Source organism: Acipenser ruthenus, chromosome 40 (genome assembly GCF_902713425.1).
Source record: "Acipenser ruthenus chromosome 40, fAciRut3.2 maternal haplotype, whole genome shotgun sequence".
Classification (NCBI taxonomy): domain Eukaryota; kingdom Metazoa; phylum Chordata; class Actinopteri; order Acipenseriformes; family Acipenseridae; genus Acipenser; species Acipenser ruthenus.
The window spans coordinates 2,575,976-2,598,764 of NC_081228.1; the positions used below are offsets into that span (position 1 = coordinate 2,575,976).

The 22,789-nt window shown below is 40.3% G+C and overlaps 5 protein-coding genes and 1 long non-coding RNA gene across 6 annotated transcripts; 1 reads left to right on the forward strand and 5 right to left on the reverse strand.

Annotated features, from left to right (window-relative positions):
* The first annotated feature begins 2,078 nt into the window (after nucleotides 1–2,078).
* Nucleotides 2,079–3,635, forward strand: LOC131708105 (tetratricopeptide repeat protein 36-like). Its single transcript, XM_059010232.1, has 3 exons — nucleotides 2,079–2,430; nucleotides 2,638–2,826; nucleotides 3,218–3,635. The coding sequence occupies exons 1-3, from the start codon at nucleotides 2,325–2,327 to the stop codon at nucleotides 3,490–3,492; spliced, it is 570 nt and encodes a 189-aa protein (XP_058866215.1). The 5' UTR covers nucleotides 2,079–2,324; the 3' UTR covers nucleotides 3,493–3,635.
* A 533-nt stretch (nucleotides 3,636–4,168) lies between these two features.
* On the reverse strand, nucleotides 4,169–7,248 carry LOC131708104 (complement C1q subcomponent subunit B-like). Its single transcript, XM_059010231.1, has 3 exons — nucleotides 7,049–7,248; nucleotides 5,291–5,471; nucleotides 4,169–5,016 (listed from the first exon to the last, which is right to left on the reverse strand). Exons 2-3 carry the CDS (start codon nucleotides 5,457–5,459, stop codon nucleotides 4,469–4,471), a joined length of 717 nt encoding a protein of 238 aa, XP_058866214.1. The 5' UTR covers nucleotides 5,460–5,471; nucleotides 7,049–7,248; the 3' UTR covers nucleotides 4,169–4,468.
* Nucleotides 7,249–8,270: 1,022 nt separating this feature from the next.
* Nucleotides 8,271–10,295, reverse strand: LOC131708114 (complement C1q subcomponent subunit C-like). The gene is made up of 3 exons (XM_059010297.1): nucleotides 10,136–10,295; nucleotides 9,508–9,696; nucleotides 8,271–9,094 (listed from the first exon to the last, which is right to left on the reverse strand). The coding sequence occupies exons 2-3, from the start codon at nucleotides 9,686–9,688 to the stop codon at nucleotides 8,538–8,540; spliced, it is 738 nt and encodes a 245-aa protein (XP_058866280.1). The 5' UTR covers nucleotides 9,689–9,696; nucleotides 10,136–10,295; the 3' UTR covers nucleotides 8,271–8,537.
* Nucleotides 10,296–11,522: 1,227 nt separating this feature from the next.
* On the reverse strand, nucleotides 11,523–14,183 carry LOC131708117 (complement C1q subcomponent subunit A-like). The gene is made up of 3 exons (XM_059010300.1): nucleotides 13,989–14,183; nucleotides 12,901–13,080; nucleotides 11,523–12,513 (listed from the first exon to the last, which is right to left on the reverse strand). The coding sequence occupies exons 2-3, from the start codon at nucleotides 13,070–13,072 to the stop codon at nucleotides 11,933–11,935; spliced, it is 753 nt and encodes a 250-aa protein (XP_058866283.1). The 5' UTR covers nucleotides 13,073–13,080; nucleotides 13,989–14,183; the 3' UTR covers nucleotides 11,523–11,932.
* A 495-nt stretch (nucleotides 14,184–14,678) lies between these two features.
* LOC131708118 (uncharacterized) lies at nucleotides 14,679–19,162 on the reverse strand. The gene is made up of 3 exons (XR_009311264.1): nucleotides 18,808–19,162; nucleotides 17,212–17,243; nucleotides 14,679–15,616 (listed from the first exon to the last, which is right to left on the reverse strand). It is a non-coding gene; the product is annotated as an uncharacterized LOC131708118 (long non-coding RNA).
* Nucleotides 19,163–19,330: 168 nt separating this feature from the next.
* LOC117966627 (hepatic and glial cell adhesion molecule-like) lies at nucleotides 19,331–21,772 on the reverse strand. The gene is made up of 3 exons (XM_059009950.1): nucleotides 21,597–21,772; nucleotides 20,042–20,380; nucleotides 19,331–19,623 (listed from the first exon to the last, which is right to left on the reverse strand). The coding sequence occupies exons 1-3, from the start codon at nucleotides 21,643–21,645 to the stop codon at nucleotides 19,331–19,333; spliced, it is 681 nt and encodes a 226-aa protein (XP_058865933.1). The 5' UTR covers nucleotides 21,646–21,772.
* Between the last annotated feature and the right edge of the window lie 1,017 nt (nucleotides 21,773–22,789).

The window sequence follows — 22,789 nt, forward strand, 5'->3', positions numbered from 1 at the left end:
TCAAGCGAATAACCTTGGAGTTTTTTTTTGTTTTAATAAAAAGATTGTTATTTAATTATCTGTGTAAATGCTGTAAGCGGGTCGAAATAAAAACACAAGGGCTTGGTTCAAGTCTTTCCTTTCATGCATTGCAAAGCAGTAGAGAACAGGAGCAGTGTTCTCCACTAAGAAGGGCTGGGCTTGTATCTCACAGCACTCCTCCCAGCCAGTTCTCTAAACTCCATGAGCTGGGCAGGGGTGGACCGGAACACCACAGAGTGACCTGGTCACTGCAGGTGCCACTCAAGTGACGGCCCAGGCTGCACACAGTCGTGAAACCTTTTTGAAATGATATTTAATGATGATCTGTTGTGTTCAGCCCCTGTGTTGAGTTTAGATCACGGCGCTGTGTCCCGATTCATTCATACAATGTGCATGGTTTCACCCCTGCCCTGGATCATACACGTTTTATTGTACTATATATTGTATGTGTAGAATGGGATAACTGCATCTTAGGAACAATGACAAACACAATAGAAACAGCTGCTTACTTTTAAAGGTTTTTTTTTGCATTTCGGTGTACGCTGTGAAGGTTTTGTGTTACAGTTTCTGGCGTAGAATGAGCTGCAGCTTTTAATAACTATTGCCTAATACAGTACTACTTTCAGTGTCTGTCAGTCCCACCAAGGGGTCATTGCGGTTTTTAAGAATCAATGCTAAAAAAATATATATATACAGTATGTAAAATGTGGTTGTGTACATCTTGAAGTTTCTTGTCTGCCAAAATTTGATACTTGTGTTTCTTGTAACAATTCTGTGTGTTTTTATTACAGTAAGATTACCATATCAGCCCGCTTGATCAACATGTGTGTTGTTTTTAAAGTGTAAAGCCACAGAAAGTGAAGCCCAGTTGCCCCCCTGTCTGCCACTGCCGGTAGTGTAGGTTTCATTAGTTTTTAATCTTATGTGGTGTTTAACTGTGCTTCAGTGTACTGGCCCAGTCATCTATGAGAACACTCTGTACAGTAGATGTGAAAATTGTACGACTCCAACAGAAGAGCTAATGGTGAAACCTAGTGGGCAGAAGGGACTAGACTATAACAAGGGAACATATTTTGCTTTCTGTGGCCTGTTACCAGGAGAGACTGTTCTCTCGCTCGCTCTCTGTGTGTGTCTCCGATTAAAACTTGCAGTTACTTTCAACCTGCAGCATTCACTCCTCGGAAGTTAACAATGGTGATGATGATGATAATAATACCATATTGTTTCTATGATGTAGCTCTTCAGTGTTATTCCATATCGCAGAAGGAATGAAGGAAAAAAAAACAACGAAACTACACGAGACTGAATGTAAAAAAAAAAAAAAAAATGTACATAGTTGTAAAAAGGAAAGTTTCTAAACATGTTTATTTTCTATGCACTTTTTTTTTTAATTTAAGTGATAGTTTCGATAATAAACATGTCCAGTTTATGCTTTGAAGTTGGAGCTGGTGTCTCATTTATTTATTTATTTATTCATTTATTCATTCACTCTTTCTTCCTTGGTGCTTGCAGTTCCTAATTGGGGGTTCACATTCTACTGCCGGTATGAACCACAGGAGCACTGCTCCAGTAGTTAAACATCAGGGCTAGAGAAACACAACCGGCATATTCTACTGGCCCTGCACATACATGGAAATGGGTAGTTCTGTATTCAGAATTTGTATTCTGCAGCTGTTGTCCGCAGCTCTCGGCTCACGCCAGTATGAGAAACCCTCCCGCTAGCACCAGATTTACACTGTATATGAATCTATTTCTTGCTGTACACGGGTGCAAACAGAAAGCTGCCGGATCTTCTCATTAAGGAAGAGGGATGGCGTTTTTTGTTGATAGACGGAATGTACTGACCTTGGTTTACAGTACATTCCACATGAGCTTCAAGCGCCTCTCCTGTGCTTGTGGGGTTCATGCCTTGTGCTGTCAGCTGCATGATGACCTTTGCTTGGTGACATTGTGATGCTGTGCTGACAAAGCAATAAAAAGTGAAACCTGCACCGGTTTCATTCACAAAAAGCCGTGTTTCTGCGCTGCCGTGACAACAGCCGTGCTGCTGCAGCACAGTCCTACTCGTTAATGAAACACAGATGGTTACATGTTTTCAAGGACGCTGGTACTTCAAAGTGCAATGCCCCAGCCTCCACCCCCTCTCCTATTGGCTATAATAAAATTGGGGGGTGTACGGATTTCTTCCCTGCTAGTTTTTTGCTGTGTTTAGAGTGCGTGTCTTCACGCCGCTTCTGACTGTTTGCATCCCCAGTGAAATACTGCTGCCTCTCTCTCTCTCTCTACATTTATTTATTTATACAATGGCTTCTGCGAGCGACCTGGCTGTGCTGCAAACTATTTTCAACCCCACGACCCCTTTCGGAGACATACCTGCTCTCGACGAGGAGGAACAATTAAAAGATGACGGTAAAGTTTCAAATATATACAATAAAATAAATAAACGAAACTGATGGTGTTAACACTGTAATGCCCTGATCTTATTTTGTATTGAGAGAAGCGTTACTGTATTTGCAAACATGTCTAGTCTCGCTGATTCCTGATTAATACATGTTGGTGTGAAACATGAATGATTAATTCCCTCCCCTCCTCTTCCCTCTCTCTCTCTCTTTGCAGACAGCGGTTTCGATGTCCATGTCCTGGCGCAGGTGAGAGAGCTGGAGTTGCAGGGCGTGTGCGCTGCGGAATCTGGAGACGTGCGCGCAGCCTTGGAGCGCTTCACCGAGGCTATCCGCATCCTGCCGGAGAGAGCGTCCGCGTACAACAACCGAGCACAGGCTCGGCGGCTCCAGGGAGACACGGCAGGTAACCTGACCCCAACCCGCCGGAGCTCTGCAGCAGGGCTTCTCAAACTAGGTGTCGCAGAACAACCTCCTTGCATTCTTTATTTTTCTTCCTGTTTTATAATAATTGCTGTGAATATGTTGAAGAGAGCAGTTATAAAATCTGATTTTGACTCGTTAAAAATCTACATCCAGATGTATCTCCTATAATGCATGGATTAAGGGGGTGCATTGGGGGTCGCGGCTGACCCAGTTCACTGTAAAGGCAGAACTAGTTACAGTTAGTTTGGGAACTGCTGTTCTAGACCAGGGGCAATGGGACCTCAAAGTAGGGTTACCATATGACTCCATGTTCACTGGAACTTGATCTGTACCACCCCTCTTTGCTCTGTGTTGCACACTCCCTTTCCCAGGAGCGCTGGAGGACCTGGGCCATTCCATCTCGCTGAGCGGGGGAGCCGGGCGCACTGGCTGCCAGGCCCTGGTGCAGAGGGGGCTGGTGCACAGGCTGGCACGGCGCGAGGAGGAGGCCAGGGAGGACTTCCAGCGGGCAGCGTGTCTGGGGAGTGCGTTCGCCAGGCAGCAGGTGGTCAACATGAACCCGTACGCAGCCCTCTGTAACAGCATGCTGGCACAAGTGATCAACAAAATGAGGAATCCAGAGCTACCTGGGGCTCGGGACCTTTAGTGCCCCCCCCCAAAGAGGGGTCCTTACCTGGGGGAGTGGTGGCGCAATGTCCCCTCATTGAACTGTATGTAGGTGGGGTTGCTGTGCTGAGTGGTATCCAGGTTTTACTGAAATTGATAAATAAACTAACAAGTTTTTATATATGTTGTGGCCTGTGTTGTTTATTTAAAAAAAAACAGGCAGTGACCCTGAGGTCTGCAGGGGTTTGGTTTTAAAGGTATTCAAGTGGGATCCACAATAGTTAAGTCATAAATTCTAAATACAGCCCTTTATAAGGCGGCCCTTTATACTGCGGAACAGGTTATAAGGCGGTACGGTCCTGGCTCCCATTTGCCCCATAATGCCATTACACTAACATTAGTATTCTCGTTAAAAGGTGGAACACAAACAGCACGGTCTCTTAACTGTGGCTCCCGACTACAGGGTTATAAAGGGGGAGCAGTCTTTAAAGCTTGATAAACTCTAGTCAAGTAGACACTTTTTTTAATCAGGCTTTTTTCCATACCTGTTCGTGCAACTTTAAAAAAAAAAAGAAAACTTATTTAATCAGACTGTGTCTCCAACAGGCTAGGGTGCAACCCATTTAAACATCAGATACCTGTCCATTCTGATCATTGAAGAAAGTAGCCTTGATTGTATAACTGCTCGACAACGTGAAGGGATTTTTCAGTCAGGATGCCGTTTAAAAAGACTTTATTAACACAAGTTTAGACAAGTGACATTTTCAACAAAGATCATTTATTTTGCCTGTTTGGCATCTGCTTGATTTTGTTCACAGCTGCCTGTCTGTCCAGCAGGTGTGTACAAAGTTACCAGCCTACACTTTGCATTGCTTTTCAATCAAGTTAACACAATAGCATTTTTTTTTCATAGCACTTCTGAACGGGTCAAGCTCTATGTTGCAATATCATAGAAAAGCGCAAGCGAGCTAGCAGTGCTTCCCCTGAGCTGCCTAGCGGTGGCTGACTGGCCTTGGCTAGGTGCTAGAGAAGAGCAGGAAGCCGCTAAAGGTGCTGTCCGCCCCTTCGGAGGCCAGCACAGAGTTCTTCTCTGTGGGCTCCAGCGAGATCTTGTCGTTGACATCGAGTTCCAGAACCACAGAGCCGGAGGTCACCTGGTAAGCCCCCTGGACGTGATCGCAGAAGCCCACCACCTTCATGTTGTTCTTTTTTATGTTAATGCAGAGGGCTCCCTTGGACGAGGCGTGGTAGGTGAAGTAGTACAGGCCCTTGGCGGTGCAGACGAAAACCGACGCGTCAATGCGCACTGCAGTTTTGTCCAGCAGGATGGGTGTGTCGAAGCGTATGGGTTCGTCGCGACGGGACGGGGCTTTTGAAGTCTTGCGTAGGGAGAAGACGGACTGCTTCGTCGCGCTAATATCACCCATCTCCCCAATGGAGCCCTTCAGTCCTGGCAGGCCTGGGGGCCCTGGGGGGCCAGGATCTCCCTGGGGACCGACCCTGCCTGGGGCACCCAGGTCTCCCTGCTCTCCTTTCTCTCCCTTGACTTGGCGTGCGCTGTCACCTGCCCGCGGGATAAAACAGAAGAAATCAGGGCCCCGGGTTGATATCCCGGAGGAGAGAGCTGGGAGTTTCTAACTTGGTGTGACTACAAGATACTAAGCCAAGTAGACAAAGGTGTGTGCTAGGTCCTTCTGTTCACTTATGGAGGCACTGGCTGAAATGCTTGTCTGCTTGACTTTCTTACGGTTTGGAAGGTATAGATGACATGGACTGTACATCAGACAATGAGGAGCATCCCTTTAATAGCACCCCCAGTGTTCCCCACACATCTTTACCTGGGTCCCCCTTTCCCCCCTTCAGCCCGTCCTTGCCGTTCGGCCCAGGTCCTCCGGGAATGCCGGGAATCCCGGGGTAACCCCTTTCGGCAGGGCAGCTGTGACCTGCTGATGATGTCACCATTGCCAGCAGGAAGGATGCCACTGCCACTACTCTCAATGACATCATGGTGGGAGGAGCCTGCAGGGAAAGCAGAACTGGGTGTGAAACTGTCAGTCATTGACTCTCTCTGGGCTGTTTCAATACAGCTGGTTTTACTCAGTGGAGAGGAACAGGAGTGGAAACTCATTTTGAACACAGTACCTGAGAGTCCTGGTACTTCATATACAGGTTAGGGGGGGCACAACTGACCAATTGAAGACAGTTAACAGTTAAATTACACTGATGAAGGCACGAGCCAAACATTTGTCCACTTGGCTTTCACTTGATACTGTTGATTGAGTGTGTTGGTGTTGTGGATCAGTTATGTAGCCTGCTCTATAAATGGTTGCACCTATTATACATATTAAGATATTAGACTGCATCTTTATTGAAGTTACTTAACCCCTTAACGTACAAGGGACATATGTGTCCCACAAATAAAATGATGCTAATCTTCTTGTTTTTGCAATGAGGTGCACCAGACAAGTTTTAAGATGTACTGCTAGGCTGGATCAGTGTTACTTTCCTCCAGGTAATAGTTCAGTCACTCTCAGATGCATTTGCAGAAGAAACCATTTGAACAAGCTCTCAATTCCTTGTGTATCTTAAGGGGTAAGTTAATGGCTGCTGCTGAGTTTTTTGTGTCTTGTTTTCTGAGCTAAAATCCTTTACACATGCCAGGCAAGCACAGTAGGACAGCAGTGTGCAGTAGTGGTTAGGGCTTTGGACTTTAGACCGGAGGGTCGTGGGTTCAATCCCAGGTGGGGGACACTGCTGCTGTACCCTTGAGCAAGGTACTTTACCTAGATTGCTCCACTAAAAACCCAACTGTATAAATGGGTAATTGTATGTAAAAAAAATAATGTAATTGTATGTCAAAATAATGTGATAACAATTGTAAGTCTGGATAAGGGTGTCTGCTAAGAAACAAATAATAATAATACACGGTGTACCCCTCTTTAAAGCATACCCCAATACAGCACCGCTACATGAATGTATAGCTCTCTGGTTCTGTTATAAACTTAGCCATACCTTTAGATTATGCAACAGAATTTGTTTTTATACATGCTTAATTAATATGTACTAAAGCACTAAATAAAACATGTGCATGTTAATGACTCATTTAAACAGTCACAAATGTACATTGACCAACAGCTAAAATCAAATAAAGTCCTGCCTGAACGAAGTTACTGCATTTTAAATATACAATATAAATACCTTAAAATAAATGATTTCAGGGTGGTTGTTTATTTTTTCATAGCTTCATTTTATATCAAAATCAGAAAGAAATAATAATTGCCCCTGTCGCATGCACCTTAGTATTTTATTGCTTTGTAATTGCTTCCCTTATATACAAGAAAAAATGCTTTAAAAAAGGTTGCAGAGGAATTCAAGTAATTGAATTATTATTATTATTATTATTATTATTATTATTATTATTATTATTATTAATAATAATAATAATAATAATAATAATAATAATAATAATAATAATAATAATAATTCAATTACTATATAATAATAATATGTTCTGTTCTTTCTTCTAAAATGACAGATTATTAAAATGCTCATCTAGATCCATACATTAAAACAAATTTAAAGAATCTTTTACTCACAGTGTGACCTCTTCCAAACTATGGTCTTCGCGTCTTTAAGTGCAGGAGCGGGCTGTGTCCTGCAATGAGAAGAAATGTTAAAAAGCAGCTGTGGAACAAAAGAAAAAGCAGAAACGTGTCTCTTAATTGGGGAAGTTTGTGCTCTCGGTGCTATGAAGGGACACGGGGTGAACCAGTGATTGTATCAGTATTGTTTGGTCATTTTTTTGTGCTTAGTTTTTTTGTTTCATTTCCTTTTATTATGGGTACATATCGTGTTCTTCCTTGTTCTGAATTACCCCCCCCCCCCCCCCCCCCCCATGCATCTGAAGGGGAGAAAATACAACACAACAGCAGCAACATTCAATCACATTGTATTAAAACCCACACAAATCCAGGCATTGCTTCCTTTTTCATCAGGATTGTAACTCATTTCTGTCACTCTTAATCTTAACACAGTAACAATTACCAGCAATGAAATAGTTATTATTGATCTGTTTTGATTCGCTCTTACACAGCAATAACCGTTAATCACTGTTAGGATAAAGTTAGCATTGAGTTCATAAAATTGAATAAAATAACATTGCTAACACTTTAGTTGAGAAATCCCATACAAGTGATTCAAAACGGATCTGTCTGTCTTTTCAGGTCTGTCTGTCTCGCCAGTTTGTATGGAGCTGCTCTGTTTTTGCAATACAGTTATACACTTTTGTCATTGTTTTGTTTTTTTTGCTATTGTTTATAAGGGATCTCTGAACTAAAGTGTTACCATAACATTAAGGGGTTCTAAGTCTTTACATGAATATGAGTCATGTTCTAATATTATGACATTCTTATAACATGTTATAGCACGGGTGTTATTTCTAGGCATGTGCTATAACTTAATAACATAGTTAAAACACATTTATAGATGGTGTATAAACTGACGTCACCTGCTTTAAAAATCATACCTGAGGTAGGTCTCAACACTGTTCTCTTCATCGACCTGTTCTGTTCCCTCCTTTGTGTTCATTATTTTCCCTTGAGATCAGAAATACAGTAGTTCATGACAGTGTGTCCTAATACCACCAGTTCAGAATTTAGAATTGCTGTCCCTTATGGAAAATTCCTTCTTCAGTATATTTACAGCATATTAATGTCAGTATTTCAGCACACTGTAGTGTTGTCCTCAATTAGTGCATTGCGTCATTTGTATTACTCACATGACGTAACTGAATCTCGGAGGAAAAATGACAAAAAGACATTTTGTTTTCAATATAAACAGCATTTTTTATTAGATTCATTTTTTTTTTAACATTGAAAAATGAAAACCATTTGAATTTGCAAATGCGTGCAGCGATATAAAAACAAAACCAACACAGTTGCAAGCTTTGAATAATGAGCACGTGCAAGCAATCAAGCAGACTAACGTTTCGGCTACGGCTGCTTGCAGAAACATGAATCTAGCGGGTCGGTAGACCCCCCCTTCCCCTCTCTATCAGCGCACTGTAGCCGTTAGCGTCGCCGTGTCTCAGTCCGGGAACAGCAGGAATCCTGAGAAGACGCTTTGCTTGTCCAAGATGCCGATCATGCCGTTGTAGTCGGTGGTCTCCAGCCACACCTCCTGGTCCTCGGTCAGCTGCAGCGCCACGCCCCCAGAGCTCACCTGGCAATCGTTGACCTTGTGGTCGCAGTAGCTGACCACCTTGTTGCTGTCCCGGACGATGCTGACGCACAGGTGATCCGTGGAGGAGGCGTGGTACACGAAATAGTAAGACCCGGGGATCTTGCAGCGGAACTTGCCGGTCGACGGATTGTAGTCGCCGTTTTCGTTGCTGATGATCCTGTTGAAGCGGACCGGGGAGAACCGGTTTGGGTAATCCAGTGTGCCCCTGGCCACGCTGAAAGCAGATTTCAGGGTCAGTTTGTGATACCCCGACTCCCCTTTATCTCCCACGGGGCCGGGCGGACCAGGCAGTCCAGGGTTTCCACTCATCCCGCTGCGTCCCATCTTCCCTGGGACACCGACCATGCCGGGTTCCCCTTTCTGCCCCTTAACACTGAACTGCCCAGCAACGAGAGCCGTTCCTGCAGAGACACACAGAGGAGAAGCATTGAACTTGGGCATGGAAATAAAGCCAGCTGTGCTGTCTGTAACACGGTGGAGAGAGCGCTTTCTGGAAATGGCAAATCAACAGGTGTTTTCTCTTCTACTCAAACAGGGAGCTCCAGACTGGAGTAAATGTTTTGAAAATATTACTCGATTTATATAGAGAAGATCATTAGGACAGATTAAGATTTCTAGTCTAAAGGTTTGTGTTATTAAACGCGGAAACGCAGCAATACTTTGTTCAAAGAATAGGCTAATTATGCCTCGTTTGTTAAAAATTAAAGACAACTAAATTTTTTTATTTATAACAGTTCAGGTCACAAAAAGTCGTTTTGCGTTTACACGTTTTATATGTAACCCTTATATGATTTGAAAGCGTGTTGTCTCTTACCCGGCTCTCCCTTCTCCCCTTTGTCTCCATCGCGCCCGTCTTTCCCAGGCAGTCCCGGGATTCCTGGCATCCCAGGTGTACCAGCCTCGTCGGGGCAGCTTTCTGAGCGAGCCCGGGGCAGACAGGGCAACAGAACTACCAGGGCAATGAGGGCCAACACGCCGATCCGTGGAGCAGGCATCGTGGGAACTGGGAGGAAAACGATACACACACACAAAAATATTTATTTAATAAAATTAATTTATTCTGTACAACCCCCCTATGTGAAAATAGAATTGTACAAGGTGGACTTAAAAAAAACTACAATTTAGCATTCATTGTTGTTCAGGTAAGTATTTAAATATTCAGGAACATGTAATACAAAGTGTTGCAAAGTGTAGCTACAAGGTAACCCTAACAACAACAACAACAACAATAATAATAATAATAATAATAATAATAATAATAATAATAATAATAATAATAATAATAATAATAATCTTATTTGTATACTTGTATTATTTTTGAAAAATATATCTGGACTTTTGAAACACTGTCGTGCAGCCCAGAATTCAGTCAAACAAATAGTGTCAAATATTCTAAATCTTTAACCAACGAACAATACAATACACGCAGTGGCGTTGCTTACATGTCGTGCGCGCCCTTGTGCTGGGACCCGTCTCGCTGTCTGTAAATTGAAGAGATTTCTCTAGTTTGACGGCGAGTCCTCACTTGAATTACTCAGATTTGAGCCGTGTCCAAAATTAGCACAGCTGTCTGTAATGGGGGAAGTGAAGAAAGGAAAGAAACAAACAAACAAACACAGACACGAGAGATTTTGTACTCAAGGCAACTTTCACATCTTGTTTTTTATATAATAGTTTTTGTCAGCACATTAAAACAAAATAAAACACATTGCAGCGCACAGGAACATGTGACTCTGTTGGACCATTATATTTTTTGCATGTACAGTTTGGACAAAAAAAAACAACTGCATAACACTGTCAATAGGGAGTAGGGTCCTCACAGATAGACTCATCGTGGTATATTGAACTGGCCTTTGTTCCAAATACCTATCAGGGAAATCATGTAAAACATTGTATAGGTGCTAAAGCTATTTAAAAAGTCTAAATTTTATATGAAGTATAAATATGCTTTTATAGTTTTTTACGTCATTTAGAAGGAATAGCAGATTATTTCAAAAACATTTTATTTAACAGATTACTGGTATAAAAAAAAAAATCAGTCCCAAACCAAATATTTTATAACAATTTTCAGCGGGTTTACATGTATATTTAGCTTTTGCAACTTCTTTGCCTTCAATGACGCTAAATCTCCATGCTCACAGGACCCTGACATACTATAAAACTCGTTATTAGTGGGCGCTCGTTTTGGGATGTTCGGTTAATCATTTGAAGTGTCACAGCTGTACCGAGTTTTCTGAAAATCTCGCTCTCTATAAGAAGAAGTATCTGTGGGCTGGTGAAGTGAGGTTTGAACCACTGTTCGCCGTTACAACTAGGGGTAATGATCCCCTTTTCTCCATCTGGGTCTATTAGCACTCCTCGTGAATATTAATATGAATTCTACATGTTGATACGTCAGTTTTTCTCATCCAGCCATTGGCCGTTTTACTAACATCACTAAGTACAATAATGATATCAGGTGTGTGCGTTTTAGGAAGCTTGAGTACAGTTTAGAACTGTGTGGCAGGGCTGAGTCCTGACACGTGTGCGTGTGTGTGTCTGCGACAGTTTAGCAGCTGGGAAACCTGGGCTCCTGGGGATTAGTTAGTTTAAGAGAGGACTCAGACTAGCAGGTTGTGCTCACTGCACCAAGTTATCTATCTCTTGGGTGCTGCTTCATTTTATTGAAGTATTTTGTTTGTTAAAATGTTTAATAAAAGTGTGCAGGAGGTGCTTTACTGCAGTTTGCTATTCCCTCCACCAGCTGCCTTGGTACTCTTCCACACTCTACAGAAGATATGTGGGCTTGAAGGTTCACCAGCAAGGGGTAAACAGACACACACACCGTCATTTCATTATAACTTTTTATTGATTTGTTTTTGAAAAGCAAGCACAGTGTTCAAGACATTTAATGCATTCATTAATATCACCTCACCCCCGGACCGCCACCCCACCCCTTCAAGCAGCCATTCACACATACATAGTTAACATTGCACAGGTACAAATGAAATGCATTAATAAGACATTACAGAACAGGGTCGAAACTGCATCGTATGCACATTCAAACCAAATATATTTAGTTCAAATTTGCTACGGCATTCTACTATCAATCCTGTTTAGCACGCACAGCTGTAAGCAACTGGAAGTCAAGCAGGCAAACGTTTCGGCTCGTGCCTTTGCAGTAAGCTGTTTTACAGTTTTATCTTAGAATTCTGATCGAGCGCTTTGATAATACGGCCCAACCCCCATGCGCAGGCACGCTAATCTTTGACTGGGAAGAGCAGGAATCCACTGAAGATGCTGGGGGTTTCGGGGGAGGTGGCCATGTGGTTTTCGTCTTTGCTGACCTGCAGCCACACCTTGTTCCCCTTCTTGAGCTTCAGCACGGTGCCCCCAGAGTTCACCTGGGTGCTTTTGTGTTTGTTGTAGTCGCAGAATCCCACCACCGCCGTGTTATCCCCCCAGCCCTCAGCAGTGCTCATCAGACTCAGGCACAGGTTACCTGTGGACATGGCATGGTACACAAAGTAATAGAAGCCGGGTTTCACGCAGGTGAAGGTGCCGCTGCTGGTGTCGTAGTGGTCCTCTGTGTTGGTGAGAGCCTTGTTAAACACCACCTTACCCCTAGGCTGCGAGGTCAGGGTACGCAGCACTGAGAAAGCGGAGCGGTAACTCAGCGATGAGCTGCCTGGTTCTCCCTTGGCCCCACGATTCCCAGTTGGCCCCAAGGGCCCCAAATCCCCCAGTGGCCCGTTGAACCCCTTGGGACCCGTCAGCCCTTCAGGTCCGCGCTCCCCTGGATCTCCCTTGTTGTTCAATTCTGTCTCGGGAGCCTGAGGGGCTGGGGGGGGGGGGGGGGGGATGTAATAGTCATCAGTACAAATAGATCAGAGCAAGTACTGGGCTCACTGCACTACAACATACAATATTGTTACACAAGTGTGTTCACCACATTTTAAGCAGTATTCTGTAAACCCCATCAGTAAAAGTGCAATTTATCCTATATCCTAGATGTTTCTCATCCCATTCCTACACACCCATTCCCCAAAACGTTTTAAAACTCATTAGCAAACATGTTTTTAACGCAGCTTAACACAGCTAGTGGGCGCTTTACCATCGTGTGAAAGCTGAAGCCGAATGGATCTGCTTCTACTTTCTATATATGTGTTTATATCATGTGTTCAGGTTTGACTCTTCCTGCACTGTGACTCTGCTATGACACACTTACCTGCCTCTCCTTTCTCTCCCTTCAGCCCTGCTCTCCCGTCTCTGCCCGGTGCCCCCACCAACCCAGGCTGCCCATCGTGAACCCGACACGAGTCATTTTCTTGACCCTGCGTTGTGGTCAACAGGACCGCCAGCCACACCGCCACTGACCACAGAGGAGTTCTCCTGCTCATCCTGCAAACTGAGGCACACAGGGAGTCAAGCAAGTGCACTGGGAACACCACGCTGAAGCACAGGGCAGGGTTCTCAAAGCGCCTCATCAAAAACGTGCAAATTCACCCAATAAAGTTCTTTAAAAAGCACGGGTATTTCACTCAGGGGCTCATAAACAAAGTCTGGGGTCGTTTTAGAATTGTAAATCGCGTTTTTAGTTTATTTATTTCAGAAAATAATTGTGCTACTAGAGAAGATTTGGAGTAAATGGAAAAATAAATTGTAAAAAATAGTAAAGCGTAGTAAAGCATTGGCAAGATCAGTGAATCATTGGAAACTGCATGGAAACACTATAAAAAGCGTGGCTAACCCTCTATAAGAACAGCAAATGCACAGTATAATCAAACTACACAGATACTGTGCAGATATACCATAAAAGAGATAGCACATATACTTTGTATGTCAAAACGTATGTCATTATTGGTTTCGTTCAAGCGGAGAGGTTTGTTCGCAGGTTGTCTGTGTACAAATTCTGCTTATTTTAAAACTGGGTGAAGTGGGAAACGAATTAAAAAATATGGAAGAGAGTTGGAATTATTATTCATTTTAAGGTTTACATGCTCTTATAACCCTGCAAGGTAAAAGCCTTTTTTTATTATAATTTTATTCTTGTCTATTTTTAATGCATACTTAATAAATGATACACATTAAACATTGAATGTGCTGGTAAGCATTAATAATAATGAGCACTAGTCTAAACACTCCATTCTCAGCTCTGCAGCGCTGTCATTACCAGCACCTTAATAATAATGATCACTAGTCTGCACACTCCACTCTCAGCTCTCCAGCGCTGTCATTACATTGTACCTTAATAATCTCAGCTCCCAAATGTACATTAATTAATAAAGAAAAATCAAAAGGATTCGCTTTACATACCTGTGCAAACGCAACAAAACTCAAGGGCTTCAGGAGCTGTCTGCAGAAGAGTTATTTTCTGAAAAGACTAAAGAGTAAGATGGCAAAAAAAAGAAAAAATCAAAGAGGAATCAAATTTGTCAACACTGACAAGTTTCAGTTCTCCCTTGTAAAAAAAAAAATAACAACTGATATCATTCCTTGTGTTGCTGATTGTGTAATTCAGCTGAGTAGCCGTTATACGACTCCTGTTTGTGGCTGAATGCAGGCGCCAGATCAAATGCTCTGATAAAAGAACTGGGGTGACATTTTCGTTAGGGGCCCTTTACAAGGAGGTATCATTGATTTTATTAAGTTTATTTTAGTACAGCATTTGAAAAACAGGAATCGACCCCAGCCCTGTTTATAAGTCTCACATGGTTGGTATAAAAGTGAAGTTTAAAGTGTAAAATAGCAGTATTATATCAAATGAAGAAGTCTTTGACTCAGAAAATGAGTTGATCTTGTTCTTTCAGACCTGTGGCATGTGTTAGTTAATGCGTCTCCCACAGTGAAGAGCATGGATAAGTCATAAGTGTGTAGTTGTTTCAAATGTGAACGATTATTATTATTATTATTATTATTATTATTATTATTATTATTATTATTATTTATTTCTTAGCAGACGCCCTTATCCAGGGCGACTTACAATTGTTACAAGATATCACATTATTTTTTTACATGCAATTACATTATTTTTACATACAATTACATTATTTTTACATACAATTACCCATTTATACAGTTGGGTTTTTACTGGAGCAATCTAGGTAAAGTACCTTGCTCAAGGGCACAGCAGCAGTGTCCCCATTTGGGATTGAACCCACGACACTCCGGTCCAGAGTCCAGAGCCCTGAGCCCTAACCACTACTCCACACTGCTGCCCAACGATACTACAGTATGTACTGTATTAGCAATTTAGGGACTGCTGTGGGTTCCTACTAGAAAACAGAAAATCTCAATAACAGCAGATAACAAGAAAGAAGATAAAAGAGATCAGAACTAAAAAAAGAAATGTAGTCATAAAACTGGACAAGCCTTTCAACAAGAAGCTCTTATGAATGACACATTTTCTGAGTATATTTTATAGGGATGACAATGAAAAAAAAACATTAATATATGACAAACAAAAAATGTATTTGGATTAAAAAAAACAAATACAGAATTCACAAAGTCCCATCGCAGCAGCCCTAGTAGTCATGCGATGGAGGTGTACTACATATGGCAGGTGTTTCCAATTTATCGTCCAGCAGCTGTACCAGCTAACCACCTGTCAAGTCACAGAACCGAAGAGAGACGGTCCCTTGAAAGGGCTGCACTGCCAGTCTGCTGAAGATACGGTGCATGACCATTCAAACTCATACAGCACCCAGGCACTTTGCAAAAGCATGCAATACTAATCGGGTGAAGTTGCATGTCCTGATGCCTTGCTGCCTGCAGTGCTGCACGTGTTGCTGTGATGAGCGGCTTCACTAGCGGCACTGTGAGTAGATAACACTGAGATCTTCTGGAGCTGCGTGCTGCTGAGGGGTTGGCCGCTCGGCTCTGTCCTGGAAATCCAGTTCTGCGTATTCCAGATCCACTGGCATGTGGCTTCTGGAGGACTGGACCTGAAACCAGCGAACATTTGGAATCCTTAACCCGGTGTGTCGGGAGCAGAGATGATAAGACTTTAGCTGAAGGAGCCATTAAAAGAGCTTGTGTACAATCTACAAGTATGCTATTACATGTTATAAGAATGTTATAACATATACACAGGTCATGTTGAGACCCACATATAACAGTCTCTACTCTGTAGTTTACTGAATAAATATTGCATTAACACTATTCAATCTATAAATATGTAAAAACAATATTAAACATTTATATTAGGAATTGGCTAGCAAAAATATGTTATAGCAACAAGCAACTAAGGCATTTGTACTTCTTTTAGAACATGACTTAATGCGTTACATGTGTAACTGAATGTGTCATTAAAATGTGATTGTTATTAATAAACATCAAAGACTAAATACACATATTTACAGATGTTTTAGAAATGCACCCTACTTAGTAAATTCATTGACTAGTGTTTTGAATAACACTTGTTTTTCTCAATGGCATTTAGTTGAAATGTCTGTCATTGAATTGAGTTTCTTTTAGTATAAAGTTTATTTTAGTGCAGCCAATACTGCTATTTTTTTTAACCTTACTTGAACTGATGGACTGAGTTCAAATTGAAATTGAGAAAACGAGAAGCACTTAATTGCTGAATTGTATTTGTATTCCTGCGCTGGTGTCTGGAATCTGTATTTTGGATAAGGAGTTTCTGATACACTACAGCTGTGTATTGTTCCTTTTTATACTATTGTCAATTCAGCAGGATGATAATCATGATTACTGAAAATGACAAGTGCACTGCAATAAAAACACGCATGTATGTTATTGCAAAAAATATTCTGCTTATTGTACCTTTTTCAAATGCAGGCATATGAATTGTATTTATTCAAGTTTTTTTTTATTTGAAAGTGCATTGTACTACATGTAATAAAGTATTATTTAATAAAGTACAGCAGAGTAATTCAGGTAACGCTTTAGATGTCTGTAATAATTGGTTACATACAATCTGTGCAAGAACCCTGAACTAAAATGTTATTGTAATTGAAAAAGCAATCACTTAAGAATTTTTAGTTTTTTTTTGTTTTCTTCTAAGATTTTGTTTGTTAAAGAAACACATCTGATGGATGATTTGTCAAAGCTTTGACATAAAGCTTTTTTTATTGCAAAACAAAACTGTTATTATCTGTTAGTCATCATCAATAACTCAAACAACACATTTATACATGTTATACAAAGGGTGTGACCATTGCTGTTAATGCATATGTATTCAATAAAATCGAAGCCTCCCTTAAAATAAAATACCGGGACTCTAGTAATTGACACTACATTAGGAGACTAATTATACTCTAATGACACAGTAATAACCATGTAATTACCATTACAAAATCTTGCTAGTTGTTAGTGTGTTTTGTGACTACACTGTACTTACATTTGTGGCTGTGTATTTACAATGTAATTCCTGTGTAACTACATGTGCTTTTACAGTTTAATCCCTGTACATTTAGAGGAGCTTAATGTAAAATGTTACTGAAATAGCATGACAAAAATGAGCCCTAATACATAAACAAAATACATGAAATGAAATAAATAAATAAAATAAAGTTACCACGTCCACTTGTTCTCCTTCCCTTGGATTTTCTGTTAAGAGATGCAGGATTCATTTTAGTTTCTAATAGTTTCACTTGGGTGATTTGCCGTATATAAATGAACAAAGCTAACAAGCTCCCCTTATTTACCCGTCGAAGCCCTTAATGCTTCATCTCCTCCTGGAGGAGATTTGAATGTAAGAGTTCACATGTTCTTGCTATTAACAATTACAGATTGTGATAGAACGGCAGCACATGTTTGAAATAGTGTTTTACTATCACATGTTACCACAGAGCCCTGCAAGGTTACATGGATTCTCAATGATAACACAGCGTCTTCTTCAAAATCTATTTAAAAATAAATAAATAAATACAATCCCAGAAATGTAAAGATGAGAAATTGAGAAATATCAAATAATTATAATCGTTAAAAATATATATTAAAAAAGTGATTTAACTTGATTACCACGATGATTACATATATATACTGTATATACACACACATATATATAAACAATTATATATAATATATATACACATATATAAACAATTATATATATATATCATGGTATTCAAGTTAAGTCATGATCATGCAAAAAACAATATTGAGAGAGATTTGATTTTGCCGTGTTGCTGCGCGTACAATTTTACGAATGGTCTCAAGCTATAATGAAATTAAAAATTAATTTGTTTTGAAACCAGAACACCGAACATATCATACAACAACAATAATAAAAAATCATATCTTTAGAAGTCACTTTGCTCTGGTATAAGACCACGTCTATACAAATAAAAGAAAATACTGTACAGTGAAGTGTCCCGGTCTATTCAATTGGAGTTAGTGGTTTTAATTTCATTCTTAGGTATTAGAAAAACACCAGCATCTCTTTGTTAATAAGGAGATGATTTCTGTAATCGATAATAAAGATATATTTTGTAACATTTTTAACACATTGCTTTGCTATGCCATGTTAATAATATACATATTTGTATATGGCTAGCTGTAACACATTTATGAAGGTATTAATTGTTATTTTTAACAGATTGTTGAGATCAGCGAGATCCCTGTGTTGTAGGTTAATTCAAGGCTCCTCATACTAAATAAGGTAAATTTAATTTAGGGAGCTGTCATAAAATAAGCAATGCCTCTACTGATATGTTATAAAGGATGTTACAAACTACATACATGGATTATTATTTAGACTAACATGTTATAGTGTTTTAAATAATGTTAGTAAGGTGTTATAACAAACCTTATGATTATTTTGTAACAGGGCATTAAGACTGATAATGAGTCATTCAAATTGTATTTTAATAAATGTCTGATTTTGTAAGCATTACAATCTTTATGAACATGTTTATAGATGTTTTATAAATTGATCCCTAAACTAAAGAGTGGCTGTAAAATTAAATATAATTACCATTTGATTATGCAGTAATTGTAAATGTAGTAAAGTAGTAATTACTTTGTAAATACACACTGGGGTATGTAATTACTATGTTATTACACTAACAATATGTAGAAACGCAAAACTAAATCCTGTTATTACCAAAATATTAATAAAACAAAGTTAGAAGCAAAATGTGACAATTATTTAATTAAAAAAATATCTTACCAGGTTAAACCACTTTGGGTCTCATTTACAAGTGGATGTGCAAAAATACCGATAAGTCAGAGTAGAGATCCAATATCCAATGTTTAAAAATGTATGCTGATATACTGCACTGTCCATTATGCAAAAAAAGAAAAAGAAGCTTTTTTGAAGTGCCTGAAACAATACCCCGCGTTCCGTTGTATGAATTGTACTGTATTCCTTTACTGTAGGTGTACAATCAGCAGACAGCCATCAGATTGAAAATAGACAAACATGAGCTCTTTCCGTTAGAACCAGATTCACATCTTAACACCATCACTGCTCAAACTGCCCCTGGTTATTCACCTCAGCAGTTCAGTAATTAGTAATATTCTCACCAGAGCAGGTTCCCAGGTGATTCTTACACCAGCGTCTTATACCCAGGGCAGCGATGACAACAAGCACAACTCCACAGGCAACCAGGGCAATCAAAGCAGAGAAAGGATTTTCACAGCCTGGGACTATAGACAAGAATATAAGAGGGGTGCAACATCATTTTTAGAAACTAACTAAGAATCGAATTAAGAAATGCCTGTTTGTAGCTCTTACCAGTCAAGCGGTAGTCAGCCTGGTCAGAGCTGAAGGGATCCTGTGCCAGACAGGTGTAGAGCCCACAGTGCGAGGGTACCAGCATTGGGAAGGCGAGGTGTGCCAGGGTTTTATTGGGCAGCGGAGCTCCGTCCTTGAGCCAGGAGATATTGCGCTGTCCCCCCACGGAGACTCTGCAGCTCAGGGTCACGTTGTCTCCCATGCTGGGGGAATTGGGGGAGGCAGAGAGGGATTCAATCACCACTGCAGCTGCAGAGATACGCACAAGAAAGGTTTTGTTTGCTGAGTTAATTAAGGCGATCAGGGCGATGCTGAAGAGCTGATCCTGCTTGTTATTGGCCATGGTGTTCAAACATAAGCTTTCAAGCTACAAAATGGTCTTATTATCATCACTCAAGACAATAAGAAAGCAGTGCAAAGAGGCTTTTCAAAGCACAGGTATTTAAAACAGACCCCCCTTCGTCCACAGGTTTTAATGCTTAAGTCTGAGAAAAGTAATTAAATTGATTTAAGCCAATCCTATGCTGTTGCTGTCTTCTTCACAACTATCTTTTAATTCATCAAAAGTGATTTCGTGAGTTAAATAGGGTTGTTAATAAAATCTGCCTGCTATTTGGAATATTAAAATACATCCCAACTGTCTAAATCTGAGAATTGACTCACTTACCGCTCACTGTCAGGTTAATGGTCCCTGTTTCTTCTCTCCCATCGCAGTCTGTTACTGTCACTATATAAACCCCTTGATCTGAGAAGTTCAAGTTTCTTAGGAGAATCGACCCATTCTTCAGGAGCTCCACACGATGAAGGAACATGGGTGTTATTTCTGGCTGTGTTTTATTTTCAGCTTTTAAAATCCTCACTGTTTGAGAGTCCTCCTTCTTCACAGACCATTTCATCGACTTTAGCGGAGTTGAGCTGAGTGAGGTGGACAGGAGAACTGACCGGCCCAGAATCCCATTCACCGTGGGGCTCTCCACCATCACTTGAACGGCTTCTGCTATTGTACCTGTGGAGAAGAGACATCAGATACATTTCACTAATGACCCATATAAACAATACTACAGTAGCATATTGTTTCCTATACTATACAATGTGCTGCAGTGTACTGTAAGAATCGGTCGTGTTCTTGGACAGTAGTATTCTCTTATATGGCCAATGCAGGTAGCCTTCGGAGAGTTGTGTAAAGGAGGATGATTTTAGAGTGGCACCTCTAAAACAGCTACGAGTAATTACGATTCTGAATATAATCCCCAGGGTTACATTTTTAATTACGGTGCCGCTATCCTCGAAGCAGATTTCTTTAATTATGACATGTAAAAATGTTTTTATAATGATGAACTCTCCCAAGGAAAAAAATATAGTTTTGCATTCCTATTGAGTAGTTTTTTTTAAGTTTCCAAAGATTTGTTTCAAATCAGTTGTACCTCCCGTGAATGTAGTTTATTCTTCTAGAATTAGGGGGCTGTTGGGCAGCATAGCTTATCCCCGAAGCAAAGAGCCAGTGAAAAATATATGATGTTCAGAGTTCAGTAAGTGCTTACTTTGTTTTTTTAATGCATTCTACAACCTGTGAAGAATCTTTGAGCTGAAAGATATATTTTCCGTGACCCTGCATCGAGCCTCTGTGCCAGTGGAGACAGTGACCTTGATATTTTTAACATCAGATATCTGCAATGCCTTTCATTTTAAGTTCAAATTAAAGTATTGTGAGCTGACTTGAGCTAAAAACCAACACCTCACATGTAAAAATAAATACAACATAGTTCTGTTTCTTTTTTTTTTTAGCTCAGGAACTTGTACAGAGATCATCTTATCAGTTCGGTGATAAAACAGATGAACACAGAACTTGACAGAGAAAACCTTCTTTTAGATTTGTATTAGAAATAAAAAAAAAACAGCTCCCTTTTTGTTTTTTTTCCTGACATCCGTCAGAGGTAGTAAAACATTTTACTCTAGTGTTTAGCATGTTTGCAATTGTACAAACACAATTTAACAGTATGTTTCCAAAATATTGATCAGGCTGTGATCATTAGGAGCAGGGTTTTAAAACTTTGACACGCAAAACTTTGTCTACTGTTTAAGCAACTTAATGAGCCTGAACAACATTTACTAAAATGCACACGTTTTTTAACTACATACCTCACCAGTTGTTGATGTGCTCTACACCTTTTTGTAATTATATACATATATTTTTAATCTATATTTTTAAACTGTTACCTTACCTGCAGCAGCTAGCACGCAGATGATGCAGCCCCAGCCCAGCAGTGCCATGCTCCCAGGGAGTGGAGCTCCTTTTCCAGCAGGATTACTGAGATGGATGAGCTCCTAAGCTGCTTCTGCTACTCAGAGGCAGGGCTCCAGGTCTTCAGAGCTCCCAGATTCTCTGCAGCAAACTGCCCTGCTCACTTGACTACACTGACTGCAGGAAACTGCACTCAGTGACAACAGATAAGATTAGTGAGAAATATTGTGTCATTATCTGTCTTCAGTAGGCACAGAACTAAAACAAAATAAACCTTGACATTTGGAAAATTGTGCCTGCGATGTTTTCTCATGCTGGGTTTTGAGAGATGAAATAAAAAGGCCTATTTGCTTTTTCTCACTTTGCATGGCTGTAATCACACCATATTAAAATGTCACGTTGTCTGTCAGACAGTGCTGCTCAGCAGCGTGCCTTGACAGTTGACACCAACTCAAAACTTACTCTTTGAAGCTTTACAGTCATGGCAACTGTTTCAACATTCAAATACACTACATTCTGAAACCCTATAACAGCGAGTTTACCTTGGTAACTGTCTAGGCCTGTGCTTGTTACTATGTATTTACTATTGTATTACTATCTTATTACTATATCTATCTATATCTATATCTATCTATATATATATATATATATATATATATATATATATATATATATATATATATATATATAATGTGTTATTAATCAGCTGGAAGTGTCTGACAGGGAACGTTTAGGGAATTATTAGTTGGATGTAACCCCTTTTAAGGAATTACAGTAACTATTGGCTAACGTTCCAGTCCAATCTCAAGGAATATTGCAGGTTTCATGCTGTGTATTCACATGTATACTGTATGCTTCAGTTTGTCTTTTTTTTCCAAAGTGCTCTTAAGTTTCTTTGCTTGTTGAAATTGGGTCAGGGCGTTCCTCGCAAGACTCGGCACGCACAGGAAACTTCCTGCCTGCATGCACTCATTTCATTCGACACCATTCAGATTATTAATAAAGGTGTTTGTCATCAATGTAGTTTTATCTTTTAAATATGTAAAACAAAGCCCAATAATCAAGTAGTGCAAAAATCAAACGCTTCTGCGATTGAAAGATTCAGAACTGTGGCATGTTACACACTGCGGTTATTTCTACACACACGATGGCTGTCGAGAACGTTTGAGAGGC